The following is a 16,468-nucleotide window of genomic DNA, read 5'->3' on the forward strand; positions in this document are numbered from 1 at the left end:
CAAACGCAGAGTGGACAGAGGAGAAAGGTGTGATTGCTGCTTCTTTTTACGCACTATGTACATTTCATATGGCATTGTTTACGCATGTTGTACAGTCAAACCTGGATATATCGAACTCGCAAAAAAATGCCTGTCAGTTCGATATAGGGCATAATTCGATATAAGCCTGCTAAACGATTGGACCTCATAAATTCACACACCATTCATAAAAGCACTTTATTGATGAAGCTAGCTTAGTTGCGCTTGAAATAGTCTTCCATTTTTTTCTGTTTGAGCAACTTCGATGCTGCGACAGCACGCATTTCTCAACATGGTCTAAAGAGCCAGAGCATGCGAGGCCGCAACCTTCCACATTCGCGCAGATGCGCCGGACTAGTGCGAGAGCACCAATCACCTCTGAGAATGTGGGCAAAGGATCGTCGTTTCTCATGCCTTTCTTTGAACCGCTGTAGCCAACTGGAGCCACCTTGAAAATCCCCCCTGCCAAAGAGAAAAGCCGTGTCCTTTGCTTTTTGTTCGATCATGGGGCCGGACACGGGGAGGTTGCGCAACCGAACGTCGACGAACCACTTGTACACGGCTGCCTCGATGTCTTCATACACGGCTGTGCGTACGCGTCGGGCGCCACGGGCACCGGGTTTTTTGTCCGCTTTATCCCTAACCTCTGCCTTATTCTTCAAGATCGTGCTGAGAGTGCTCCTCGGAATCTTGCACACTGCCGTGACGTCCGACTTCTTCTCACCACGTTCGACTCGATTTATAATTTCGAGCTTCACGGCGAAAGGCAAATTCTGCCGCTTCACGCTAGCCATCATGGCACAGGCGCATGGTGCGAAGCACAAAGAACGAGAAATGCAGGAAGATAACTTGCACGGCCCGCGTGACGAGAGTACAAGAAGCCTTGATTGGCTGTCTCGGCAAGCGCTGCGGGCAGGTCAGGATCATTTTTTGCAGGGGGGTGACGCTGGCTCGACTGACGCGGCGCGGTCACAGTAGGGAAAGCGGGTCATGCGCCACCGGGTTAAACCACTTTTGGAGTGAGCGGTGGGGAAAAGCGCCAGTTTCCATGCCGCTACGAGGGAAAGCCAACTTCCGGGGGCAGTTTTGCCCCGCTTGACTTTGGATATATCGGGAGTCGCTGCTACAGTGGAACACGGATATATCGAACTCGAAGGGGATCGCGAATTAGTTCGATATATGAAAAATACGATATAAAAAAATACAGGCCCTGAGACCTTACCAGTGGTGGACGATCACTTACAATCGGCGCATTCAAGAATGACAACTAGTTCCACACACACGATGCAACAGAATGTTTTATTTGCGTGAAAAAAAATTGTTTATCTTGGCCTGCTTCTTCGTTTTCGAAATGAAGTTAAAGACGCTGGCCTCGATCTTATCGAGGCTGTCCAGGTGCGACAACCCGGTTCACTCCATGTCGTCGCAAAAACGGGGAATTGAGCCGAATGCTGCCGCCACTTCAGCGGCGGAGTACGCGCGCGTAGCCGCCGCCTCGTCCAGACGATCGTCGCCACTTGAGCTGTCAGCCTGGGCATCCTGGGTCACTGCGACCACAGCTACAATGTACTCATCAGCGAGGCTCGCAACAGCCTGAACATTGCAGTCTGCTTCCTCGAAATCGTCCACAGACACTTCGGGTGGAACGGCAGCTGGGAAGAGGGACGACAACTCGTGAAATGCGTCGTCAATGCGCTTGTCGTTGCCGTCTTCACTGGTTTCCGCAAGTTCCGCCGTCACAAAGCCTGCCTTCCAGAAGCAGTAAACGGGTTCGATATAGTCGGGTTCGACTGTATTTTCTTTTTCTTTTGCTTGTTTGTTTTCTCTCTTGCTGTAATGCCCCTCCTGCTTGGGCCAAAGTATTGGCCTGCAGTATTTCTAAATAAAAATAAAATAACAGGGGGTGGTTATATATCATTTGTGCAGGCTTACAACGGTAGATCCATTCTGCAGTAGGTCTATTCGAATTGTTGTCCGATACTGTATTAGGCTGCCTAAAGGCAGTGTCTTCATTCAATGAGTGTTTTGTGCTTGCTGCATTCTGGCCAGTTCTGAACAGTCTGAGACAACAAAATTAAAAGGTATAGTGTTAGCCGTTACCTAATTTGAAATTACATAGGGGACTAAATGCAGACAATGAACAAATTTTCACACATGCCTGATAATTTGGATGCTTTTATGGCTCTGCCATAAAAGCATCCCCATGAATAACACCCCATGAAGCCAATGCACGTGAATGTTCCATACGTTTAACTTTTGTACGTTGAAATCCTTCCTCGTCCATCTTTTCAAGCTTTTTGCCATGAGTTCTGGCAGATATTCCTTTGCTGTGACTGAAGTAATTCAAGCCTGTTGGTTCTAAGCTATCTGTTTTGTATGCCTTGTATCAGGAAATCACACAACCTTTTGCCTTGTTTTAATCGGCCATATTCCTTGCTTCGAGTTTGTTACCAAGTTATTCACGATATTCATTGTTAATGCGAGAACCATATTAGCTGGGTAGGTAGGAAGGTAGGCAGGAAGGTACTAGGGTGGACAAGTGGGGGTGTTGGTATTCCATGATTCAAGGTAAAAGGCGCGAAGGCGACAACGAACAAGAGAGAGCCCTACGTGTGTGTGCGTCTCTCTCTTGTCCATCGTCGTCTTCACGCCTTTTACCTCGGATCATGCAATACCAACACGCCCACTTGTCCACCCTAATACCTATCTGCCTACCTGCTTACCTAGCTAATATAATTCTCCTCTTAACAATGGGTACCATGAGCAACTTAGTAAGAAACTCGGAGCAAAGAACATGGCAGATTAAAACAAATGCAGACAGGCAGGTAGGCAGGAGGGGTAGGTGAGTAGGTAGATCGGCAGGCAGGAACATAGGCAGGTAGGTAGTCAGGAACATAGGCAGGTAGGTAGGCAGGAAGGTAGGCAGGAAGGTAGGCAGGTAGGTAGGCAGGTAGTTTGAGAGTGAAGCACTGACTTGTCGATGCAGATCTTTTCGACCTGGGGCACCAGGACCTGCAGTAGACGCATGATGGTCTGCAGGGGAAGCTTCTGCTTCCACGATGCCACCCACTCGGGCGTCGGGCCGCGCCATTCCTCGTCGTTGCTCCCAGCCCGCACCAGCCCTCCTCCGCTACCCTTGGAAATACTCTGCGCGTGAGTAGTTGACGACAATAAAAGGGTTGGTGACATCTATTCGTGTGGTGACTGCTGTCTTTCTGCAACTGACCCGAAGGTTGCGGGTTCAATTCTAGCCATGGCGGTCACATTTCAACAGAGGCGACGCGCTAGAGGTCCGTGTACTTAGGTGCACGTTATGGAACCCCAGGCAGTCGAAATTTCTGGAGCCCTCCACTACGGCATGCCTCATAATCAAATAGTGGTTTTGGCACATGAAACCCGAGATATTACAGTGGACTATCAGTAAATGGAAATCTCTTAAACAGAATTGCTGCTTAAATGAAACAACTGCCTCGAATGTGATTGGTTTCGTACCTGAATGCTTCAAACCAGTTCATCTCTCACTAAACAGAGAACTCCCGTTAAACAGAACATATTTTCCATTTAATGCGAGTCTACTGTATATCTTTGTGCAACAACTAAGAGACATCTTGCCATTGCTTACCCCGAATTCTGCATTTAATTATTCTAATCAATTAAATTTTCGGGTATTGCACGCCAACACCCCCATTTGAACAAGAGGCATGCTTTGGTGGGTATTTCGGGATGAACTTTGACCAGCTGGGATTTCTAAACGTGCACCTATGTCAAAGCATACAGTTCTTGCATTTTGTCCCTGTCAAAATGCAGCCACCACAGCCACGGTTGAACCCATGGCCTGGCGTTCAGTAAAGAAATGCCATCGCTACCAGGCTGTCACCACAGGCTGAATTCATCAGTGTTTGGAAGCTACTGAGTAGGCTTCTGATGTAGTGGATACTACTCTCTGCTAAGCACAGCATAAACAGTATATGCCATGGTACCACTTTTACACGCCACCACTGGACTCGAGGCTTCAACAGACAAGTTCTCAGACTCCTCTGAAGTACCAAAAGTTTGGTTGCCGCCAAAGCTTCATGACACAAGCTTAAGTCTAAAGCAAGCATCAGTTCTGAAGTACAAGGCCAACAAATACAAAACAGTGGAATTGGAACTACGTTTAGCATGCTTTTCGAAGTATCATGCACATCCAAGATAATGTGAGTTACAGTATTGATGGTTTTTCTCGCTGAAATACTCTTTATACTGGATAGTAGTTACACTCAATCCTCATTATAAGAATGTCGCATCTGCCACGAAAATAACTTCGTTATATCCGAAAATTCGTTATAAACGTTTATTTGTAACACTGTAGCTATTACAAGACTATTCTTCATTTACTTCGTTATAACCGATAATTCGTTATATCCGTGTTCGTTATAACGAGGTTTTAGTTGGTCTAAATGAATCCTACTGCATTGGATTCAGGAATATGTTTTGCAGCTTTGTCACATTTGCAGACAAAACGTAACATGGGACATACGAGGTATAAACAAACTTTTATGTGTATTTGACACCACGTAGTACTATGTCTTAGAAGTTAAAAAAAAAAGAACAGAGGACTGGCCAAGCTGGGTACAAGGCTTACTTACGCGAGGTGGAGACTTCTCCACAGGACTTGTGGCTGTGCTGCCTGTTGGCGAGGACACTGGATGTGCCTGCTCAGTCATTTTCTCTAGGCCTACATGGCGTTAAACATATTGTTGAGTCATTAGTAAACTACACTAATGCAGCCATGCAAAGCACAATTCTAGAAGGAGGTGGCTGGGCTAGCAGGTACAGCTTACTAGACTAAGATAGCACAAAACATGCCCTGGAGAAGCAGAAGACCAAGGATAAAGTGACTTTACATTGTGTCTTCGTTCTCAGACCTTTATGTCCATCTTCGATAAGACAATACTGCAGACTTCTTCCCGTTCTCCAAAATGTGCCTCCGTTCATGAGACCTGATTTGCAAACGACGCACAGGTTTGGATTTCTGGCGGGGGTGAACTTTAATCACTCGTTATCCTGCCTTGGTGAGTTGAACATCGTCGATTTCTGAGCGTGTTGCATTGACATGCTATTGATTGTATAATTTGGGAAGTGGGCTTGCTGTTAAAGGGGTCATGAAGCACTCCTTGGGTTTGTTCAAAAACACATCCTGCGGAAAGCTGACACGGCTATGAACTGCTCTGCCAAATATTAGAGTCGTGCGCGCCGCGTAAAGGCCACAAGTGGAGCGCGAAGTTGCCGTTTCCTCAGGCGCCCTCTTTTCAAACAGAGGCCGGTTCTCACTCTCGTCGGTGGGCGGGGCGTCCGCACGTTGACGTCGCGGATCTGCCAGTTTACGTCGCAAGAGACATAGCATGCTCATTGGCCAATAGCCAACGTAAATCGAGAGCAGCGTTCGGATCAGATGCGCTTCTTGCCGCGGGGGGTGCCGCCACTTGCCAGCGCCGTACTCCTCAGTACACGTTAGCCGCACTCGCGCAAGCGAATCACAGCGGGAGAGCGATCGCGTTTCATGACGCGTGCTGACGTAACTTCTTTCCCCCGTGCCATCCCTCCCTGTCTAGCTTCCAGTGCGCTCGTCGGCACGAGAAAAGAGAGAAAGCACTGAGAGCGTGCGCCAAACCCCCGTAACTCCGCTGATTCTTGACGGATTCGAGAAATTTTTGTGGCAATCGATTCGGGAGGCAGTAAACTCCGATACTGAGGTAATTAGATCATTACTTGGAAAAGTGGTTAATGACCCCTTTAAATAAAGGTGCAAATAAGTGCCATTTTGTTTCTTTGCACTATGACGTACTGCTTTCTTTGTTCCTTGAGCACAAGAGACCTCGCAACACAGACACGTATGAAAGAGCTCAATCTAGGACTCCAGTCAACGTACCGTTTTGTGAACTCTGTAGGGACCACGAAATCACCCGAAAAATTGGGCAGCCCAAAAAAACAAAGTCATGCTATTTTACTCCGCTTCACTGTATTGCAGCATCTGCTGCCACATCGTCCCAATCGTTCCTAGTTGTGCGGGGAACGTCGCCTACTAAACTCTTGCCATCGCTGTTGGGGTGTTTGCTGTACCATATGCACGCTTTTGCCGTTAGACGAGTCTTCGTCATGCGCACTGCACACTGTTCCTGACCAGACACTGGCTTATCTGTGGCACTTCTTTTGTTCCTGAAAGCAAGATGTCTGTGCAGGGCACATAGCGGTCTCACACAAAGAGGCAGCAATAAACGGCAGCGTGGAGCGTTTAGGCTGTCGCCTTTTAAAAGCGTGCAGTTAGCTGAAGATGCTCATCATAATAGAATTCTCAGTGGGTAAGTCACACGGGCGCGTTTGCCACCTGCCGCCATCACGGCTCCGTGAATTTCCGGTGCACATCCATTGGCCACTGTGCCACGACAGTGGCCAATTCAGATTCTCGGTATGTTTCACCGCATGACATTTTAGCCTTGCGGCAGAGCTCACTTTGGAAATCCACGATGGCCACAAATGGATCAACTTGCGGATGTGCTACTTTGAGCCTACAAGATAATCGACGTGGTATCGGTGGTGGCAGTGCCATTTCGGACCAAAAATTTGAGCACAAGGTTCCACAAATCGGGCGCGGAAGAGTTTCAGCATTCCAAATTTCGGGATTTCTCATACACTGACTTTATAAGGCTTCTGGTGGTGCTGCGAAACCATCAGAATATTCGAGCAAGTCCCAAAAATTTGGCATTCGAGGAATCAGCAGTTGACTGTACATACGTGGAGTAGCAGCTAGAGTGGCATTGAGGCTGGATGAGGGCGGCGCCTCCTCCGGTGGAGGCTGGGTTTCGGACTCGGCCGTGGGCGTTGTCGGAGGAGGGCTGGGCTCCTCGGAAGGCGTGGTCGGGACACTGGGGGTGGGGCCCTTGCTGCGGGAGCGCCGGCTCAGGGAGCGCTCTATCGTGCCCTGCTCGGTGGGCAGGTTTGCGAGCGCATGAAACACGTGCCTTTTCCGAATCACAGTGTACACCAGGTTTGAATTGCCTGCAAGGGAGAAAGAATGCGCTTAATCATGTAAAATGAAAGTGCAGGCACATTCGAAGTCACCTACTTTAAACGTTTACTGTCTCATGACAAACAGCACCAACATGTCACTGCTATTGCTGAAGCAGGAGGAGTGATAGATTCGTGAAAACTGATTTAATTGGATTAATATTAGCTAAAGCCTGCTGTACTAATATTCTAATAATCGTGCCACCACAAAGGCATATAGACAATTGCGTTAACTGCTTAACGATGTAAAATTTAATTCCATTAGTGCACTCACACAGAGGCATACATAATGTGATTAAAACCTGGCAACACTGGTAGTGTAGCTATTCTTGCAACAATTGCAGTTGGCGGATGTGTACTCTCACTAACAATGCTGGCCGTTGCGGTTGCACCTGAAAGAGCTAATTCCTGAAGTAAAGTGCAACAATGACTTTGAATAAAATATGCGTAATAATGTTTTGCTGGCATTTCTCAACCTTTTAGCTGCTAAATAACCTTTTGATATTAGAATTATGATTGGAAAATGCTTACGCTCTACGGTGGAGGTATCGGTGACGCGACATTTATTGTTATAAGAGTGCACACATAGCAGGAACTTCGGAAATATTAATGACATTAAAAAAAAGTTACCTCAGCCACATCACCAAGTGAAAGGTAAGCGAATTTCATGACTCTCTGCAATTTGGTATTTTTTAATAATGTTTTTAATACGCATTTGTCATTACTGGGAATTTGTCAACGAAAATGTCAAATGCCAATTACAGCTATCCTTGTATGCCCTTCAAGTATCCCATGTCTAATAAATAAAATTCACTGCCACATCCACGAAGTGAATGATGTTAGAGGAGCTTGCTCGGAGATGATCGGGTAATCCGCGAATGCTCCGTACACATTCCTCTACCATCATATATAGACGTGACAACGTTGTTATATATGCATTACATACACAATGTTTATTAATTTACGGTTGGATGCACTATATACATTTTGATGAAGTATATATACATTTGGATGAACTATAAACTAGAGCTGTGCGAATAGCAAAATTTTGGGTGCGAAGCGAATTCGAACAATAAAGATTGAGTGCGAATCGAATCGAATAATTTCGAATAATTTTCGAATATTTCTCAAACATTTTTCGAATAATTCGAAGTGAAATTACAGAAAAAGTTGCAGAGAATCATTAAGTATGTTCTTGTGAGATCGCAACATGAAAATGTTTCTTTTCACTAGGTTGATGAAGCGCTGGTGGGGTCATATTTCATTGTTGTCTTTCTTATCAAGAGTGAGGCAATGTAGAGGCCGAATTGTATTTATGTACATGATTTGGTGCAACCAAAGTGTTGCCGACAACACTTTACACGTGATAGGCAGAGATTCCATTTCCTCAGCCTCTCCTTCTCCTTCAACTTCTGTGGAAGGCCAACTGATGTGGCGGACAAGGGTGTGCTCCCTTCAAGTCCGGAGTTCCAAATCTGCCTCGTAGACGTCGATATATAAGAACATCTGACATTTTGGATGTTAAAAAGTTTCGGCGTCCGATTTTTCGGACTTCCTGCCCAAATTTCAGGTCCAAAATAGCATTAATTGAGTCCCCAACTCTGCCACATCTTTCATCTCCATATTGGAACCAGCGTTTTCTTGAGTTAATACATTCGCGACCGTAGCGGAGCTTGAAAGGCAGCTTTGCCGCAATACGGGTTTGTGATGAGGTGAAGCATATTGAAAATCTAGGGACCACTTTCAAACGGACGTTGACTGTCTCTTGGCTAAGTTCGACCGTAACGGAGCTTGAAAGGCAGCTTTGCCGCAATACGAGAGTGTACTGAGGCGAAGCATATTAAAAATCTGAAGGGGTCACTTTCAACCGGACGTTGACTGCATTTGTTTTTGGGAAGTTCGAATAGTTCGAATAGTAAAATTTCAGTGCGAATCGAATCGAATAGCAAACACTATTCGAAAAATATTCGAAATTTCGAATATTCGCACACCCCTACTATAAACATTATATATACACAAGAGATGTTGTTTTACCAAGTTCAAACACATTCCTCTACCATCATATATGGACGTGACAACGTTGTTGTATATGCATCACATACACAATGTTTATTAATTTACGGTTGGATGCACTATATATATACATTTTGATGAAGTAAATATACATTTCGATGAACTATAAACATTATATCTACACAAGAGATGTTGTTTTACCAAGTTCAAGAAGGGCGTGCCTCGATGAGTTTGGGGACTGGTTTCCCTTTAAAGATGATTGCTTTATGATGGATGAACTATATGCATTACATATACACAAGAGATGTTCTTTTACAAAGTACAAAAAGGGCGTCCTTCGATGAGCTTGGGGACTCGTTTCCCTTTAAAGATGATTGCTTTATGATCAGTAAAGTATGTTGCCATGGGATCATCGATGATGGGACGCAATGGAAAGTTCGAGAAGGCAACATCGATACAGATGCCCTTGATGGTGGTGGGACGTTTGCAGTCGTACGACATGCATCGGGGAGCGTAACGTGACATCATGTGTTGGCTGGTTATTGGCAAGGCGAGATCTTCCCGATATGCTGCTGCGTTGCGAGCCCGTCGCGCTGCTGCCGTTCATGCTGGGGAGCGGCAACGAAGAGTGTTCACATAGTGAGCTCCCGGCAAAGAGAAAGGAAGCGAGCCAAACGAGAGGTGCGGCCCTCAAGCAGTCACCTAACTAGCGCTTGCGCCGAGCGTGGTGTGTGCCACCGCGCCGACGGTCACGCAGGTGAGGACAAGGCGCGAGCATAAGAAGCTTGGCGAGCAAGCTCCTAAAAAAAATAACACATAGCACAGAGGTTTTTTTTTTTGCATCGTGCTCACCATCAAACTGGTATTGTATGATGTTGTTGAAGATCTCCAGCAGAAAGAACACCAGGTGGTGGTTGGTTGGGTTTGAGTAGAGGAACCACGGTGTGCTGAATGCCTGCACAATGCCATCCGACACCAGCGTCAATCAATTAGGGATGCTAGCTGCCTTTATTTGTTTTATTTATTTTGCATACTCTCAACCACTAAAGCATTGCACAGGGGAATGGGCGACGTAAGATATGAAGAAAAAAAAATTAACAGAATAAAACATCTGATATTATGCAATATTGGTGACAAATTATGAATTTAAAATAGAATCTAAACAGAATGAAATGAAACTAGAACTAATGCGAACCAAAATAAACATGGTATGTTATACAAAATTAGCGGCAAATTATAAATGCAAAAGAAATATTGAGAACAGGGAACGGAAACTGCAGGCATCGCCACACGCCTTTGCTGATTACGTCTCTAAAAAAATACGAAAAGATTCAACAATACTAAAATATGAAGGCACAAGCAAGAGAGATCATGGCTTTAAAGGAGTGGTGACAAAAATTCTGACACAATTTGACTGTTGCATCACACTAATGTGTGCATATAGGTGCCATCTGTACAATATCAGCCACAAATACAGCCTAAGAAGTATTTTAATTGAGTTTTGAAGTTTCGTGAAAGTGCCGAATCGTAAATAGAAGCAAAAAGTGATGATGTCATCGTGCGGGGCCTTTTTGTAAACAACACACATCACGAGTTCTGGCCGGGTTACCGGAGGCGTGTACGAGACGGACAACGCTGGTAGCGACACCTGATTATGGATAGCCTAACCAGAGACCTACAAAATAACATTGCAGCAACTTACCTGCTTACTGACTCTGTGTAAAGCATTAGCAGTGAGATAATTACAACTCAAAGTATTCTCATTGCTTTTTTTTTTTTGCAGCATGGACGGCAATGCGACGGAGAAAACAGAAAAAAAAAATTGTTGTAGTTGGACAAATCGCCACTAGATGTCGCTACCAGCTCTGCGGCTGCTGCTACTGCTTCAGTCGTCAACGGCTTCGGTAAGCAGGTATCCGCAAACGTTAGGAAGTCTACAGACAAACTAAAGCTGTCTACTGCCAGGATCATATTGCGTGGTGGACAGATAACTGCTTTCGCGTTTGGACGTGCGTACATGGGATTGGTATGCCTTGAGAATGCAGCGTTGCCCAATCTAAATACAAGTCAGTAAAGCGTACGTCACGTCACTTGCATGTTACACATAAAAACGGTTACAGAGCGCCAATGTTGTGACTTCACTGTTTCCTTCGTCATTTCTCAACCTGCTACTTCACAAATGATCGAAGCGAAAATGTTTCAGCATGTCTAATGCTGCGTTTGCTCCAAGCCTCACGGAAAACATCGCCTCAGTTGAACGACGACGACAAGAACAAAATCACAGCCACCGGCGAGATTCGCGAAGTTAATCGGGCTTTTCTGACTGATTTTCACACTCCCCCCAGCTCTTTCGTCCATCGCCGCACTAGATAAACAACGTTGTTTGACGATTGAGGAAACAAGCACTCGCAACGCTCAACACAGTAGACGGAACAGCAGCGCTGACAACATGGCAGAAGTTGGCCAGTGATCTCACTGGCTTTCGCGGTCACCTGATAGTATTTGTTAACAAGTAGGCGGACTATGTCACGGGGCCACCGAGTGCTCTTCGAAATTGAAATTGCCTCCGGTCGTAACATACGGGCATATAGTTAAACATTTGTCTCGCGCTGGGGAAAATGAGTTTCGTTGCCGCTATTAACAGGTCAGTAGCCACTGATTAAGAGAATAAAACAGAGGTTCATAAATTTTTCTGTCCCCACTCCTTAAATCTAAAGATGCCTAAAAATCCCCGAATAACTTCAGACTGATAAAGTATTTGTTCACAACAGTGTTTTCAAAAATTTCATGCCAAAACACCAGTTTTCGTACATCAGTGTGATGTCACAATCTGAAATTACATTTCCCAAGTTTGAGTCATTGTGGTAAATTTAGTTCTGAGAGTCTGTTAAATTTATCTTTGGGCTCCTTTAGAATACAACATAGAATATCTCTATTGACAGAACATAATTAAGGGCAAGCAGATGCTTTTAAAATTGTCTGTTTATGCTAATGAATGATAACCAATTGAGCAAACATAAAATTTTGTTGCAGCTAAACTTAAGTGAAGAGTCAGCCATTCAGTTGCTATCAAAGTTCATTAATGTGAAGCTTTCACTGTATGTTCGTAGCGGCCACTTACTTCAAGTAGATGGAGCAGCTTGGTGCTGGCCACCATGGACAATGTCTTGAGATAAGGTGACACTGCAAGAAAAAAAATAAATAAAAACTAAGCAACAAGGAACATTGTTTGGCACGGGAGCTTGCAGTGACTTTAACCTCACTGCTTTTTGAGCGTTTTTAATCTTTATTTATTTTTCACTGCAGTAACAGCTGTATTAGTGCCCCAAGATTAAAGATCACCAAGGCTACGCTGTGTTTAAAGACCACCAAGGCTACACTGTGAGTAAAGATCACCAAGACCACACAGTGTAGACTACCAAGGCTACAGAGTGATTAAAGGTCACCAAAACTACACCATGACTGAAGATCACCAAGGCTACACAATGTAAATCCCCAAGGCTACCCTGTGTGGATCACCAAGGCTACACTGTGATTAATGACCACCAAGACTACACCGTGATTAAAGATTTACACACTGTGAGTAAAGATCACCGTGACTATGTGTAGATCACCAAGGCTACACCGTGTTTGAAGATCACAAAGGCTACACTGTGAGTAAAGATCACCAAGACTACGCTGTGTAGACCACCTAGGCTACAGTGTGATTAAAGATCACCAAGACTACACCGTTACTGAAGGTCACAAAGGCGACACAACGTAGATCCCCTAGGCTACCCTGTGTGGATCACCAAGGCTACACTGTGATTAATGATCACCAAGACTACACCGTGATTAAAGATCTACACACTGTGAGTAAAGATCACCATGACTATGTGTAGATCACCAAGGCTACACCGTGTTTGAAGATCACAAAGGCTACACTGTGAGTAAAGATCACCAAGACTATGCTGTGTAGACCACCTAGGCTACAGTGTGATTAAAGATCACCAAGACTACACCGTTACTGAAGGTCACAAAGGCGACACAACGTAGATCCCCTAGGCTACCCTGTGTGGATCATCAAGGCTACACTGTGATTAATGACCACCAAGACTACACCATGATTAAAGATCACCATGACTACATTGTAATTAAGGATCATTGTAATTAAGACTATGCTGCATAGGTCTAGCAATTAATGACAGTGACACCACAGTTCCTACCCTAATTAGGAAATTTTCCCTGCTAAACGAAACAGGAGTGTCTCTGCTAAACAAAACAAAGTTAGCTCAAGTCAGTCAGGCGACTACATAGCAGAGGGCCTATCTGCATTTCAAATGTACAACCAAACCTTGTCGCAACAAAATCATGTCTGACATGAAACTATGTTCTTTAAATCTGAAAGCTCATTGCAAAATGTGCATTTGCAACACTGTTAATGGCACACCTATTCCACGTTTACTTCGTTATAATCAATAATTTGTTATGGCACGGTTTGAGTGTATAGCTGAATTGAGAAACCATAGTTTGCCAGAAGCTAGAGTCTCCCCTTAATTCACTGCTGTTAGCCACTTAAAATGAGACATAATTAACCAATTAAGTGGCTCTTACCATTTACAATGATGGTGAGAAGGCAATCAAAGAGGGGCTGCAGTCGCTGGTGACCAGTGGTGATTATCTTGTGGAAAACCTGCAGCCAATAACGATGGTAATTAGTACTCTACTTGTAAACTCGGCCAAAATAAGTGCACCAGCAAATAAAATCTGAGAACTAGTAGTAGTAACAGTTTACTTAATTAAGAAAGGCAAGAATGAGAAGGCAAGAATGGGCATCATAAATTTCTCACTTGTCAGTGATTGCCAACTCCTACACTGTCTCATGGTCGTGGGAATGCCACAAGCCACAAGAGTACATAGAGAAGAGGAAAGTTAATATAAAGACATAATTAAAATACTAGGAGGAAATAAGAGGGGTCATAGTTATGAGCAAGTGCGAGGGGTGGTTCATGACCCCTTTTGAAACACCAGTGGTTACAGTGATCATTTTTCTCAGCTAGCATAGTTGTGAGGTATCAGTGGCTTCAAGGTTGAGCAATGTGAAGTTCTGCAACATTCGAAAAGCTTGACGATCGAGTAAGGAAGATGAACAAGCGTACGATGATGAGCAGGTCGGCGTGGGTGCCCGTGAAAATTGGAATGTCCATGGGGACGCTCGCACAGTACGGCTTGTTGAGCCGCACGCCAAAGTTGCGCTCCCCGCTCAGCAGCAGCAGGATGAACACACCAATGTGCACCAGGCCAACACGGGCTGCACGAAGTCAGCAGAGGGGGAGGAGGTTCAGCATTAATTATACTAATTAATAAGGTTCAATTAAATAACCAATTCAACAGATTGAACACCTCAGAGCAACACATGCGTTCTATAATGTGCGCTTAAACACTACTCACACTGATCGGCGCGGGCATCGTTCAGGTGGTATAGTGTGGGCACCAGGATGTCCAGCACTTCGGAGCTTTTCAGCACGTAGAACAGAAACTTCTGTGTATGCAGACAGTTGAACAACACAGATAATTACTATATACAAATGACCCAGCAAAACTGTCGGCATAAAGCACGCCATCAGAAACAATGTACTACTTTGACATTCTGTCAATAGTCAGCAATGCTTTCACAGCTTTCGTCTGCTGAAATGTGACGCGGCTTCACGTTGGCATTATGTGTAGTCACTAAAATTCTGCCTATAGGAGTCGCTTCGATGTGGTGTAGGGCACAATGCTATGAAGCTACAATGTAACAAAAGGACAAAAAAAACAGAGTTACATCCATTGGAGAGTATCTTTGTCCAAAAAGAGGAATTGTTACCTGCCTTTCTTGCCCATTTCTTTCTTCAAAATCTGCATGATCTACTTTTTGACAAGAATGTCATATCATATCCGTAATACACATATCCTATTCCTGAATTGAAAGTAAAAGTCGATCTCGGATATATCGAACTCGGATATATCGAATTATTGGCTATATCGAACAGTTGAGAAATCCCCTTGAATTTCCCAGGCAAAAGTATGGGGCTGGTGCGTACGTATATCGAACTCCCGCACATGGAAACATCTGCTATATCGAATGCTGCGCCGCGCCAAAGCACAGAAATTGCATTTTTCCTAACAAATATTGATCATTTCTCGGCCGCGTTCTAACAAGTTCCGATCCGTCATCGCGCGCAGGTGACAAAAAGGCGGTGTTATTCCATTGCGTTGATCTAGCTCGTTGCGCAACGCTTATCAGTGCACCGGTATATTTGATGCGTGATCCGCAGGTTTTAACACGCGGGCATAGTGTTTTTCAAAGAGGCTGATTGCCGAGGGCACCAAATTAAGAATGCGAAGTGACTCGGCAGCCTCGTTGTAATGTTTGCATTCCCTTCCTTGTTTGTTCGCGCACGATGGCATGTGGGCCCGAAAAGCATGGCCTTCGAGATGTGCAACCACGTGACGTATTTTTAGTGTTTTTGGTTTTAAAACGCACATCTCAGAGGCTACACTTTTTCTCGCACTTCTCGCCAAAGCAGTGGCTGCCTTCTACAAAGCCACAAGTGCCATCACTATCACCAACATGTCGACGGTGGAGAAATGTTTCTTTGTGGATGCAGCGTTGTCTCTTGCGGCATGTGGACTAGTGTACTTCTCGCTTCGTTCTTGATAAATCGTCATTAGGGAGTTCAACTATTTTTAGTCCCGCTCGTAGCGATAAAAATGATGACCGGTGCTTGGCGCGACGTCAAGTAAAGCACCGTCGTGCACCGTTTCCTTGCGGGCCTTGGTGCCAGGTGACGACGGGTGCGTCATGACCGCTGACTACGGTATACGGTGCGTCAGTGAACTTTGCAATGTTTCCGGGAGCCTTATCGGACGGAAGCACAGCGAGCGACTTCATCGGTGCAGATAACGACGTAGCTGTTTCTGACCGCATCGCTGCCGATATCGTAGCTGACGTTGTCGGTGCTGAGGAAATGGACTAGTGCGGTACAGAGCTAGCATTGACGTTCAGCGTTGATCACTGCTGTTGTGGCCTTAGGTGCTGAATTTGCTTATTTGGAAAGCTTCAATGATATTGACGATGACTTGATGAATTCACGGCGCGCAAGAAGCAAGACAAGTTTGCGGACTATTTTCATGCGAAATAAAGTGCGGCAACTTGCAAAAGAAGAAGTTGTCACCTTGTTCTTTAGTATATGTCAGCAAATCGTCATGTTCGCGCTTTTTACGATTTCCGAAAACTGTATCGAGGCCTGCAGTGCTTTAATTTGAGCCTTAAATATGGATATTTTGTATTTCGAATTCTCGATATATCGAACTATTTCGCGATCCCCTTCGAGTTCAATATATCCGGGATCGACTGTATAAGGTTCGG

At 44.9% G+C, this 16,468-nt stretch overlaps 1 protein-coding gene across 1 annotated transcript in view; it reads right to left on the reverse strand.

Moving 5' to 3' along the window:
- Nucleotides 1-16,468, reverse strand: part of LOC119399762 (protein HID1) — a 39,163-nt gene that overhangs the window by 3,582 nt on the left and 19,113 nt on the right. Inside the window, exons 10-17 of the mRNA XM_037666600.2 lie at nucleotides 14,509-14,599; nucleotides 14,217-14,368; nucleotides 13,672-13,750; nucleotides 12,200-12,261; nucleotides 9,931-10,033; nucleotides 6,793-7,056; nucleotides 4,647-4,735; nucleotides 2,993-3,165 (exon numbers count right to left, since the gene is read on the reverse strand). Of these exons, the coding sequence (XP_037522528.1) occupies nucleotides 2,993-3,165; nucleotides 4,647-4,735; nucleotides 6,793-7,056; nucleotides 9,931-10,033; nucleotides 12,200-12,261; nucleotides 13,672-13,750; nucleotides 14,217-14,368; nucleotides 14,509-14,599 (1,013 nt within the window). The remainder of the gene's footprint in view (nucleotides 1-2,992; nucleotides 3,166-4,646; nucleotides 4,736-6,792; nucleotides 7,057-9,930; nucleotides 10,034-12,199; nucleotides 12,262-13,671; nucleotides 13,751-14,216; nucleotides 14,369-14,508; nucleotides 14,600-16,468) is intronic.

Source organism: Rhipicephalus sanguineus, chromosome 7, assembly GCF_013339695.2.
Source record: "Rhipicephalus sanguineus isolate Rsan-2018 chromosome 7, BIME_Rsan_1.4, whole genome shotgun sequence".
NCBI classification, from domain to species: Eukaryota; Metazoa; Arthropoda; class Arachnida; order Ixodida; family Ixodidae; genus Rhipicephalus; species Rhipicephalus sanguineus.